The sequence below is a fragment of the Rhopalosiphum padi genome, chromosome 3, assembly GCF_020882245.1.
Source record: "Rhopalosiphum padi isolate XX-2018 chromosome 3, ASM2088224v1, whole genome shotgun sequence".
NCBI lineage: Eukaryota > Metazoa > Arthropoda > Insecta > Hemiptera > Aphididae > Rhopalosiphum > Rhopalosiphum padi.
This window is the reverse complement of record NC_083599.1, coordinates 60,521,700-60,536,206: the sequence shown is the minus strand read 5'-3', so window position 1 is coordinate 60,536,206 and position 14,507 is coordinate 60,521,700. Positions and strand designations below refer to the sequence as shown.

The window sequence follows — 14,507 nt, the reverse complement described above, 5'->3', positions numbered from 1 at the left end:
CAAATTATAACAATTATTATTTATTTAATTATTTTTAACGTTAACAATTTTAAATCGAATTAAAGTTAGCCTTGCCGAACAAATAACTGCTCGGTAGATATTAATCAAATATTTTTTGATTTGTATCGAAATGTTCACCACACTTGCTGACGACATATAACCGTATAAGTAAAATATTAAAGATTCGGATAGGTACTAAAGTTTAAAATATTAAGTTATAATTAACTGTCGAGTCAATAATCGAAACATAATATATTATCATGTACTAGTAAAACAATATGAATAAAACGTATTGATAATATTATTTATGTGCATGGACGTTTTAAGAATCAATTATAACAACGCACGAACTAGATAAATAAACAGACAAATCGCTCACCGGGAGATAATATTTGCCGTGGTGAATGTTTTATCCGATTTTATTACGAGTAAATTATGACATCGTATCATCTGACACACGGCTTTGCTGAACAATCGTTCATCAACTACCTACGAATTATGTTTTTTGTATTCTCATATCATAATTATTGTTTACATAAACGCGGTCGATGTACACAGTAAAACACTGTAAACCATGAGAAATGCGCACAAAGAACAACCACATCGGGTTTACAATTGTAAAAAGCCGGAAAACCGTATGATAATACAACAATATAATATGTAAACAATTCGATTATCTTTTTATTTATTTTGTAAAAACATATAATGTTATAAACTATACTTTAAGTTGTTGATAAACAGTATCGCAAACATGGGCAACGAAATAATTATTGGAGTAGGTAAACAAGTCGGCATATTATCATCGTGAATTATTATTAATACGATTGCCGGTACTACAGTACATTTTTAGGTATGTATCATGCACCTATACAGTATACGTATAATATTATATTAAATATAATATATTATATATCATATATGCATGTACGATTATGTTAACTCATGGAAAGTTTTGCATATTATACTTTAAATGTAATTTTCTTGACCGATGATCACGTTTGCGCATTGAGGAGTAAGTAACACGCGTGCTGTAATCGATCACACGGTACGACGTGTGTATTACAACGAAGTTTTCGTAGCAGTCAAATTCTTAGTGCTTTCATACCTAGCTATTGTACTATTGTCTGCTGTATTGAATACCCATCAAACATGTGAACACTGTACTACTGTGATAGAACTGACTACTGTTGATTTTAAAATTCAAAGTTCATTTTGTACAAAAGTAGGTAAAATATTCCATAAAAATCGATTTAAAAAATCTAAAATACCAAATAGTATGGGAATTATAATAAAATAAAATACTAATTTATGAACATAATGAATTATATTATGATTATTTAGCTCCAATTTCAAACTCAAACACCATAATTTATGTCTCATTATCCATTTATAGTTAAAAATCGTGGCATTATGCCTTTTTTGATCAATTCACTTTGAAGCCAAATACAAGAAGCACAAAGACACTGCTCATGCAATTACTTCGCCGAAAAATATATAATATACATTATGTCTAAAACGTTTATTAAAACTGTCTTACATTTGTTCATCTTCTAATACTAATTTTCAACCAAAAAAATATGGATATTTAGTGAATTTTAAAAAAGAATGAGTTAACATTACAGTTCTACAATAAGTATATTATTTTTTTAACAGCTGAGTTTGATTTCTCTTATGATAATATAATATCTTATTTATTAGGTAAAAATAAAAAATAAATCTACTTAAATATACTACTAATTCACAAAACTATTCCAATAATAAAATGCATATTTTGAAAAAGTTATTGATATAACGCTACAAAAAACTTTGATATCATTAAGTTATAAAATTTAAGTCGTCAAAAATATATATTTTTTTAATTTTACGAATACAAATAGTTTTTGTACCTACATATTATTATTATAACTATGTAAAATAGTATATAAGTCAGCTCAGGTTATGCATTAGTAATATTTTAATGAATAATATAATATGCACTCGTGACCTTTGAGCCCGCAGTTAATTTGGTGGTTGAGACCAAAGTGTAATTATTTTTTACTCACACACCCGTATTACAGGTAAGTAGGCGCACCGTGCCCGTCGGAATAGTATACGATATTATAATGTATATTGTATCAGTTATAATAATAGTAACGTAAATTATACGCAGCGGTGTTGTCATATAATATATATATATAATATATATATATGTATGTATACCGACATGATTATAACTTATAAGTAAGTATTCCTATATTGTGCGGCGTCATACTCGCTTTGGTTGAATTGAGATTAATCACTTCAAGATTTTGACTGTGCGTCGACAGTAATGAAATAAAATGAATAGCATACAGCTAAACGCATCAACAAATACGGTGTGAGCAGTTTACTTTCCTGTATAATTTCAGTGTCTATCTTCGGTAAATATATCTGTTTATAAAAAATGTTTTCAATTCATTTTGTTACATAAATTTTTCAATTGTTCTTAAACAACAATACAATATACAACTTTAATATATAATTCTAAAGTAGTTGTGTACAAATCGAAATTCAAACGAGTTATATTATTAGTTCAATATTTAATCAGTTATTAATTATTATTTAACTTATTATATGAATGGTATTAAAAGTAATGTATGTCGTCGTTTAAAAGATTAAATATCTTAAAAGTTTTATAAACTATAAAATGATTTTAAAATATATTATGTTTTGTTCAAATTGTTTCTAATTAAATAAGATAATTATTTTCAAAAATAGATACATTTATCGATTAAATAATTGTATAATTATAGTGACAATAATAAAAAAAATCACATATAAACGCTATACCCATTCCATATCTACGTGTTATTTTTAGTTACATTTGTAGTGATCTTTATATTTGGTACCGCATGTGTATTAAGTTTAACTAATTGACCGATTTAAATTAAGTAATTAAGTAGGTATTTAAAAAATAATTGTAGTGATTATTTTTTAAATCATAAAAATATAGTTTATTTCCGAAGCCGAATGCTTTTCAATTTGTAAATTTACGTTGATGTATTGATCCACTAACCAGTCGTAATTTGTACAGGGTTTTACAGTTTAATCGAGAAGAGTGTAACGTCAGAGGGTACCCATAGTGTATATATCTATGTACATAATAATATACGATTAAAATGCATGTACCTACGCTTAAAACTTAAAATAGTTCTATTGGTTTGCGTCAATACTGCAACATTGTAAAATAACGTTACTTCTTTCAATGTTACAAAAAAAAAACACCAAAATGTCGTATGTGGTACGTATTAAATGGATCAAGGTTTGAATGTTACCATATAGGCACCGTCAAGATATTTATGGGTTACTCGAGTTTAGTGGAGTACCATGTCGCGGTAACATAAAACGTTATCAGCTGTATATACTTTGGTGGCTAGACAATGTACACAATGTGTATAAGAGGTATTGTATCCAGCCTGATTTTTTTTTTCAAGATGTGAATTGTATTAATTGAACCAAATTGTGTGGTTGTTGTATATTTGTCCTGTTGTAAAACCAATTCCATAATACTTGAACACACAGGTACGATAACGCGTGCATTACGAGTTATTGAAAAAAATCGTGATTTTGTGACCTATTGCGGACAACTCCGTTTGTTCGTAGGTCAGTCCAGAATGTCGTGATCATTGGGTATCGATTTTTAATCTATAATCGATATAATATTATATAAATACAGTGATATGATATTATCGCATTACGACTACCTATGCGCATTTAAGTAGTGCGCACTAAAAAGCTACCAAATTCGCACTAAATTATTAATTTTTACCTGTGATTAAATATAATCTGAAAGTTCTATGATAGATCCTCACGTTACTAAGCTCGTACTAAATGAAGACTAAAAAACTGGGAAAATCGCACTTTAATATAGAAAGAGTCGAGTGAAAAATCGTTATCGAGTATAGGTCATTGTATAATGGATGTATTAAATTTAAATTCGATGATAGATAAATGATTGCATACAAAAAACGATTTTGAACAGAAGCGGTGTGTCAATATCTATTTCTATAAGGATATATTTTATAATTTATTTTTCTATTATATAAGTAAATTTGGTATAATATATATTTTGACAAAAACTTCACATATATTACCTATATAATATATTATTATAATTGGATTTTATAAATAAGTGAAGTAAATTCCATAAAATGGTCAAAATATTTAAAAAAAATTTTTTGTAAAGAAAATAATATTTTACTGAATAATGGATACGTTTCAAGTCACAATTAATATTTTTGAATTATAACAAATAAATATAAACTTAAATCGTTGGACGAAAATACGTTATTTACCGAAAATGTTTAAAAATTATATGAAATCGAATCCTAATGTTTTTAGCAAAGAATAAATTAAATGATATAAATCTATTCGACACATCATTTTCAGAATTGGCTACATTTCCTACTTTTTTTTTTTCAATATATATAGTTTATATACCAAACAACGAATCGATGATTTCCATGGTAATATTATGTTCTTATTAAAAAGAAATTATTCGCGCAAATAAGCTCCACTATTTGGGTAGAAGTACTAGCTAGGCCAATAAGTGCCGCCGAACGTCAATTCGAAATCACGCGTATATACTGTTGCACACGAAAAGCGATCACGGCGGCGGCGAGTTCATAATTATGCCGATATTTTATTGTTGTTTTATATCGACGTAAAATCGGAGCGTTGGGAAAGCATAAAAAACAAAATCGTCGTCCAAACTCCGTTTAAAAAACCCCGTTGTTCGTGTGCTGCCCCACCGACGTTCCGCGTCCACGAGTTTGTTTCATTAGATTATATCACATTTTTGGTACCTATCTATATAATAATATTATGAAAATCGAAATCGTTTCGCATTTCGGCGTGACCGATTTCTAGGCGGTGACGGTACGTACCATTATTTTCGTTGTTATAACTGTACTATACACAATATCGATGGCCCCCACGAAACCGCTCGTTCTCCAATGGTCGGCGCCCGCCGCTCCTGGAAAATGGCCGATTTCCCGCGCGCCGCCATTGGCCGGACGATTTTCCTTTCGGTTCCCCGCGCGCCCGCCGTCACGTCCGTTTGTCGCAGTTGTTCGTTCGCTTATTTATTTATTATTTTTTTTTTTTTAGTACGTTTTGCGCGTTTCATTTTGCAGTATTTTTTCCAGCTTTTGTGTGTTTATAGATTTTACGACCACGCTCGCAAATGGCACATAAAATATGATATTATTATTTGTTTCGGTAAGTTTCTACTTGCTGCTCGCCTATACCTACCCTGTACCTATCTAAAGGACGGCGCATGCCGTGCGACAACCGATGTTCCGCTATGAATTTAACGATAATTTACCGTCGCGGCGAGACACGCGTGCGTATTATTTATTGTACGAATAGATTTTCCTTTTACAAGCATTAGTATATTATATTTTTCGTACCGTCCGTAGTTGTGTGCGTACCATCATCGACATTAATACATTATTATAAGTATTATTATTATTGTGAGAGTGAAAATAAAAAACCGTATAATAAAATATCTATATACCAATACGGACTTAAAACAATATTCAATATAAGTCACGGTGTTATTTTGTATTTTTAAAAAATACCTACTCGTGATTCCAAAACAAAAATGTACCTTATCGCAACCGAAAATACAAAATTCCCAGGGGTCAGGTTTGTGCGAGTATAACATTGTAATAATGTAGAATGCAGTTCTATATGGTTTAATATAGTATTGAAATTAACATTATATGCAGTTTTAGGTTAATTTTTACGAACAAGTAACACGAAAACTTTCAACGTTAAAAGTTGCTACGTTTTCGTCTTATTGACATTTGATGATTATATTGTAGTTCCATTAAAAATTCTGTTACAATTATTGGGAGATTGGAAGACCCAATTCCGTATGAATTAACTTTTGAGAATATAATTGAGTATTAAATATTGTTATTATACCTAATAGTATAATTTTCAAAATTAAATGGTTTTTTTTTTTGATCAATTCATAAAATAAAATCAACAGTGTTTTATGGGCAATAAATAAAAATGAATTGATTTTCATTACAAATTTACTGCTGAATCGCGTTGTATAAAATATGTACTACAGACCTATATGCAATCATATTTTCCATTATCGAAATCAATGGGACTTTACAAAATAATATTGTTCTATTTACTAAAGGCAGTCAATTCAAAAATTATAATTATATTTGTTCCGTTAGTTTTTTGATAACATAAAAATAACAGTAGATCTACGCATTATTAATACGTTGTAGAAGAGGATACGCATATATAGTTGTATTTAATATATAATTACCTTTAATAACACTTACAATGTATTTGTTATTTACTTTGATATTTTTGATATTGTGTAAAAATAAAACAAATATACAAATATTAAAAGTCCTATTTCTATTTATCATTATAAGGCAATAAGATGTGAAACAGTAATTTTATGTAGTCGATTATAAAAATATGTATAGGGATAGACTTGCAGAATAATAAGTTGACGAATTGATAGTAACTGGTAATAGATTATTATATATAAACAATCGATTTTAAATATTAGTTCTAATATTAAGAAATTATGAACGTCTAATTTGTTTAAATAATTGTATGTTATCTTAGTAAAAACTTTACATTTAACAGCACTTATTAGATGGGTGTTCGAAAAACAATTTAATCAAAATTAATAACTTATTCATGTTCACCGATAAACGTATTTTGTGAGACTAATTTTCATGTAGATTTGAAATATTTATATCATGTACAATTCAATTTATTTCAATTTAAAAAATATTATGTTGTATAAAATATTATTACTTTGTAAAAAACGAATTCACATAGCTGTTATGTATATGGTTACTTGTATATATATATATATATATTATATATACCTTTATGTAATGTAAGTATATGATTATATGAATATGATATGACTATTATTAATATATAATTGAATATTATCATTTTTTTTTCCAGTTCAATATTAAATATACAACTTACCTTAATAATGTTGGATATGACCCGAAATATGATTTTACCGTAGGTATGAACAAAATAAGATGCACGTTATAGTATAGTCTAGTACCATATTATAGTGACGATTTAAATCTACAAGACAAGAATTGTTGTAGAAAACAATGTTCTTTATAATATATATATATATATATATATATATATATAACTTGTCTCAAATTAAAAATAAACAAAAAAAATGTCGTTAATAATGCACTACCTACCATATTAAATACACGATCCTATAATATTATGAATGCAAATAGTAATTAAATAATTAAAATTCTATGCTTTGCAAATTTATTTTATGTCGTTACACAAAACACCTTGGGATCGTATATTATTACCTACATAGTATATATACCTAGGAAATGTTCAGGTAGTCTATATATAGATATAAGTATAACGATTCTAAGTATTCTATATTGAACGACAACATTACACACATTAATGCTAACGTATGGGTACACGCTATAAGTAGATATTATGCATAGATAATGTTTTTAAATACATTTTTATTACTCTTTTACGCTTTTATACTTAGGAAAATTGCGTCTACCTACAAACATATTATATAATATTATGTGGTATAAATATTAGCATAATATTATACAAAAGCGAAAAAAAGAATTATTTTAAATAGGTATGTCAGTCACTTATTAGTTACTTGTCCGAAATAATATTAAAAATGTAAGTACAGCCTACAAACATTATATAACATATAACATAATATTCTGATCAAATTTTATACATATAGGTTGCATTACATTCAATTTCTGGAACATTGTAACTTGTAAGGTATCCCAAAAAATCGTAGGTACTTTCAAACGCGTATAAAAAATATAATAAAAACGGCATTATAAAACGGACGCAAATTAATGGCCTCCTAGCTCTCGCACAATAATAATAATAATAAATGAAACTCGAAAAATGACTTGTTTGGATAGGTACATATATTTTCAAACATAACAAATCGTGTGTATTCAATATATAAATATATACCTAATACCTACTACCTATATGTATATATACCTAATGCCTATATATTAGCAGTATATAATATATATATATTATATTGCATAATAAAATATCCGGTTTTGCCTTATTATTGTGTCTACTGTTTACTATCATAATAATAAATTTATACTTTTAAAATGTAACATAATTAGTTTCCATTCACTTTTTTAAATCAGGATATATGGTTACCATACGCGATTATTTAATGTGTCAATTATTATTTATTTATTGGTATATGTGTATTTTATGTATAGAATAGATGCATGTTTAGGATTTTTAGAGATTTTTTTTTATATGCTATTATATTTATTTGATGAAAAAAAAATTTTTTTCATATCAATTTTAATTTCTATAATTCGTCAATTGCTATATCCATCAGAATTATAAAATATTTATTTTACTTGCATACTAAATTAATCAAGAATATTTTCTATACTTAAAAATGTCCTATTGTGTAGCATACGAGTAATTTATAAAAATCAAGTTATGATATATAATTATAATATTATTAAAAAAATTAAATTTGTCTATAATATAGCATAACTTACAATACAGTTTAGTCTAATTACCTAATACTCAATTACCTATTTAACGATTATGTATATAAAAGTATACGTATTCACTATTCATATGTTACCAAAATAATTATTTACATTTTAAAATCGTAAAATTAACACAATACATCTACTTGTCTACCTATTATTAAATTGAAGACATATTAGTATTATTATATTGAATAAGGCTTATCATTAATAATAACAATAATTGACAGGTACATTCAATTGTGCTTAATGTATTAGTCATATTAGTAACACCATTACAGCGGATTGATCATTTCACATTTCCTAAAACATTCTTATCACATCACGAGCCATTCTAAAATTTAACTTTCAACAATACGTTAAATACGATTTAAAATTATAATACAATCTAATGTATCTATTACATAAAAAAAGTCATAGTAAATACAATGAAGCTTTAAAATATTGAAAAATCTATTTGTTAAAGAGGTTGGATATTTATTATGTTATATTAAAAAAACCTTTTCCATAATGCCTTTATTTAATATAACAAATAAATTGCAAAAATATTATATATGTAAAGTTAGATGTAGATGTCAAATTTTTATTCAGAAAAACGAAGAACCAACTTTCTGTGTTTAACTTTAACATTAGAGTGAGATGATCTAATATTCAACAAAATGTGAAGTACAATATTGGTGTTAATACGTTCGCATTTTTTACAATATTTCAATTTTAAAGTGTGGCATAATCATTTTTAAATTTTAATATTTTACATAGGTACTTATATAATTTGCATAAAAATTGAAATATCGTAAAAAATCTAACGTAAAACTACATAATATAATTTTCTAAATTCGATAATAAGTAAATTTTCTCTAATACCAAAGCTAATTAAGTAATAAAATAAGGTTGGAGATAAATATGATATTTTGCTAAGTGGGTCAGAGAGAAAACAAATAATGCAAGACACTCTCAAGAAAAAAAAGATTTATCATAAGACATTTCTTAAGTATTAAAATAATTTTTTAGGTAAATTTAAATCAGAAAGATTAATTATATAATTTATGTTTCTATATGTAATGTTTAACTATATAAATACATTTTCCTTAAGATGAATTCGTTTGGTTTTTATGCAGTAGCCAGGTTTAGTTTTATAGTTATGCATATATGTATATACATATATGTTTAAGCGGAACTTTAATAATATGGTAATCAAAAAATATAAATATTTGGTATATCATTAGTAATGTGGGCGCCGAGTGAATTAATATTCCCGTACTTCACTAATTTTAATAACAACAAAGCGTTTGTCTTAAGTAATATTTTTCGTTTATTACCATGGTAAAATGTAATAAAAAGAATGGGTTTTTTTTTTTATACTATTTTATCTACAAATTACAGAAAATAAAGGGCCTTCATCCTCGTCCTTGGTTTTCTAAAATATAAATATCCACTCCCCTTTACATTTTCCCTGATGTACGTCCTTGAATATATATATATAGATCAGAGTAAATTGTAATACAATTAAAGAATAATAATTGCAGTTCCGGAAAAATTAAAAAAAAAAAATTATTTACAACATAAAATATGTCAAATATCACTGTTACCACATCACATCGGAAAAACACAATAAGTTCCTACTATACCTACTTACGTACAATTTGTTGACCCTCAACACAAGTGTATGCTCGGCGAATATGCGAGCGGATAGAGGATCATGCAAGACTGTACTTAATTTGCCTACACAAACGCCTCATATACATTAAGTAGTAGTGGGTGAACTACTGTAGGACGCCGTCAAACGAGTAATACCATTGCATTTAAATAGAGCGAATATTAAATCTTAATCGATATGGGAACAGGATACTATTTAAATTTCATACAAATTAATATTCATTTAAAACTGTAATATATGTATATAGGAGCTATAAAATAATAAAAATGTTGATTTATATAGTATATAGTTTTTTTTTTTATTAGTAAAATGACTAATGTATGCTGTACTTTTCGGTTTTTACTAAACACAGCGTGAAGTATAATATTTAAAGACATTTTAATAAATTATATTAGTTAAATTAATGTAAGAACTTGTAATAGAAGACTATACTTATCTGACGCTTTACGATTTTAGCCCACTACACTATAGTATAACAAAGATTTAAAATTCAAATATATATTTTTATATTAGCTATTGTGGACTTTATTTTATCGACTTATTATCCATCTACGTTTAAATGTCAACGGAAATTAATTATGAACGGCGATTTAGTACGGAATTATTTTTATAATATTTATTATTTATTAATTTAACAATTAACACAATTATCAGTTTTTGGTCTCGTGCAGGTAATTATTTTGTGAACTTTGAAACGATCACTACTGCCAATCCAAAAATAATGTAGGTAGTATCTACGTCTACACACAATACTAATATTGTCAACAACGGTTTTGTGTCGGAGTGTATACATAATATATTTATACGTGGGAGTGTGTTGTGTGTAAATTCAGTATGATAAACCTCTACATACGTCAGTATGGGTAAGTTATTATCGTTTTAACAGTAACAATCGACGTCGCTTGTCTGCATAATACACTAGTACCTATAGGCGTATATATATATAAGTCACGAAAGAAATTTTGATTTAGATCGAAAACGGGAGTTCGAATTTAAATTTCACAACGCCGTTTTACCGTACACAACGCACAGCAAGACGTTACATATTATTATGTAGGTACTCTATCGCTGTTATAGGCACACCAATATTATGCACGTAGTCTGGTCTGCAGTCGGCTGGCCTGAAGCGGAATCCGATCATATTCGGCAGTTTTAAAATTTAGAGAAAACGACACACGGCACCTACCTACCTCTAAACATAATGTTATAATAAATGAACCGAATGTGTCGTAACTCATAATATTAGGATTAACGTTGCAGCGCACGCGTTCAACAAACTGGCGTACACGATCGTGTATAAACATTTGAATAATATATTTTCTTCACTGGTATGTAAAAATAATATATTATGTAGGTGTACAAGAATACAGAGTAGTCTAGTTTATTTGTTTTTAATTTGAAAATTATAGAAATTCAAATACATATGAAGGTATACCTATATTTTATCATTATTAAATAAATATATACAGATAATTGTATAGAAATTCGTTTTCTCGTTGTGTTGATAACTTCTTTAGTAGAGATGAAATAACAAGGTGAAGTATTATCTATATTTTATACTGTCATTTTGCTTATCTCAATAGGAATAATCGAAGAGTCAATAAAAAGAACAATAATTTCTATCTTAATAATAGGTAAGACGTATATTTATACTGAGTTCGCTGATATTTTTAAAACAAATTATTAAAATGTACCAATATTTTACACACTGCACAGTAATAATCAAATTGATAAGTATGCACGCGATTAATATTAATAATATAGAGAATTATAGAATATATCTACAGTCTACTCATTAAATGCTTACATTTTTATTTAGAAAATTGTTACATTAAAAGTAATTTGTCATTTATATTTATTTGTTTAGTTTTAGTAAATTATGGTATTTAATATTTAAATATGTGTTTTAATTTTTTATTATTATTTTAATATCTTTATTTATTTTTCAAGATTATTTCGTTTAAATTATGAATACAATTATAATCATCATATACAATTAATTGATTAATTTCGGATCTGTAAGAATTTATTTAATACATTTTTTTTTACAGTTCCCAAAATATAATTTGTTTTTACAAGTATATTGCAATGTAAATTACCTTACCATATCGATATTGATAACTTTATGAAATTAAGTGTATCTAACACCGATAGTACACAATAATAGCAATATTGATCGATTTATCTAATTAAAATAACGGTAGAATATATCAAAACCGTAATTAAAAATAATAACAAATCGATGATGATACTCTGTACAGTCGTATTAGTCGCTAACAGTGAAATGACAAGTGATGAGGAAGAGATTTTAAATCTTCAAATCCAGCAAAAGTATACGCGTTGCAAAGAGACTTTAACGCTGTTCCGTCATCCGCTCTCAAGACAAGATATACACATAAGGCGAACATGCCATAGCGAAGAGTTTGTTGGCGGTGGATCAAAATAAAACCTAATATGTCTAAGTAGGTACCGATCGGAAAGCACACGACGTGACTCGTTTTGTCCCGACTCAAGGTGTATTCTTACAAAACAATGATACAAGACGTGTGTGCAGCGTGTTCCGGTCGGGCATTTGGGTTAGTGGTTAGATAAAGCCGTTGACAAAAATATTTATAAAATAATAATAATAATAATAATAATAATAATAATAATAATAATAATAATGATAAAAGTTTCGGAACGAGGCACGGCAACGATTACGGAGTCGTCGTGCCGATTTCGGCCGCGGACGGCGACTGATATACGTATTTAAAAAAAATATGATGGTTATTGAATAAAAGCTATGTATGATGCGTTATGGTTTTGGCACTCACTTCTTGTAGAATTTCCAGTGCCCCGGCCATGTGGATACCGTGAACGATTTCTCCTCTGTCGTGGTCGCTAAACGCGCTCTCAAGACATCGTGCGCCGGCACAGGTCTGGGTGCCACACCGATAGGGATCACGCGGCGCGGCGAACGTTCCGAGCACGTTCGCTACGATGGGCACGACAGAATCGTCGCGAACGATGTCGAAACGGTGAAAAAGTTGACGAATAAACAAATCGGACGACGGCTCGCGACGACTGTACGAGCAATGTTTTCAATAAAATAAATCGACCGAAATCAATCTGCGTAGGAACACAACTGTATATGCGCGCGCGTCGCACAAACTAAAAAACCGTGTGCGGGTACTTGCGGGACGCGTGAAAAAAACAAAATTAAACGCGCCGCACTGTTGCCGCGAACCGATTAGTGGTGACGAATTATATGATATCGACGACGAAAAATATTAAATGGTTTTTATTTTTCTCCCGCTCGTCGTGCCGAAGTAGCGAACGGCGACGAGGTAGAATATCGAATAATTGAACAAAATAATATCGCGATATTATTGTTTCGTTTGCGATGTTTTCCGCTGTCCCTCTGCCGCGGCGGTTCTATCCTGTTGGTCGGTGGTCGGCCAATATCGGCTGCAAGCACGCGCGCGGTTGACACGCCGGGCGCGATTTACCTACTAATGCGGCCCGTCACCGCCGCCGCCGCGGCACCTGATCGCGCGCGTGCGTACGCCGCGCGCGTTCGCTCGGCCGCGTCCGCCCACCCCAGTGCTCACGCGCGCGTGTCGGCGAGGCTCGCGCACGCGCTCCGTTTACGCGGCGTTTATCATTATTAATACCGGTCGACGGTTTTCCGCCACCCGAAAGCGACGTCGGGCGCGGGCGCGCGCGAAGGCCCCGGCCCCTCCCCCCGGCGATAACCGAAAATAATATTATACCTACTGCCCAATATTTATTAATATTTTATTGGATAGTATTTGCAGTTTACAGTTGGCACATAAAATAAAATGTAATAACTAATAATACGCTACCCCATAAGAAGTACCTATGCGACGTTTGATGTTTAAACGATTCCTATTTTACAACAGTAGTTGCGTTATAAACATATTTTTTGGAAAAAATCTAAGGTGTGGGGGATGGTATACGGTTGTTGCGGTATAAAATTATTTTTAGTTATTGTTGTATATTTACTTATACTACTCTATAGTCTATACGCGATGCATATGTTTATGAAGTAAATGACGGTATTTCATTATATTATAATATTATAATTCATAAATCCATTGATTTACATTAATAGATTATTACTAAATTATTAATTCCTCAAATTCTTATCAAGTATAAATTATACTCAAATGAAATGAAAAATATATGCATTAATAGTAAAAAATTATTTTTACTAAATTATGAGTTGAGTTTATTCAAGAAAATAATGATTCTGTTGAACTTGATTCTAACAAATTTTT

The 14,507-nt window shown here is 29.1% G+C and overlaps 1 protein-coding gene across 1 annotated transcript in view; it reads right to left on the bottom strand.

Annotated features, from left to right (window-relative positions):
* LOC132924607 (Krueppel-like factor luna) overlaps positions 1-13,707 on the bottom strand; it is a 79,173-nt gene extending 65,466 nt beyond the window's left edge. The window contains exon 1 of the mRNA XM_060989015.1: positions 13,041-13,707. Within this exon, the coding sequence (XP_060844998.1) occupies positions 13,041-13,070 (30 nt within the window). The 5' untranslated portion in view covers positions 13,071-13,707. The remainder of the gene's footprint in view (positions 1-13,040) is intronic.
* Positions 13,708-14,507: the final 800 nt, after the last annotated feature.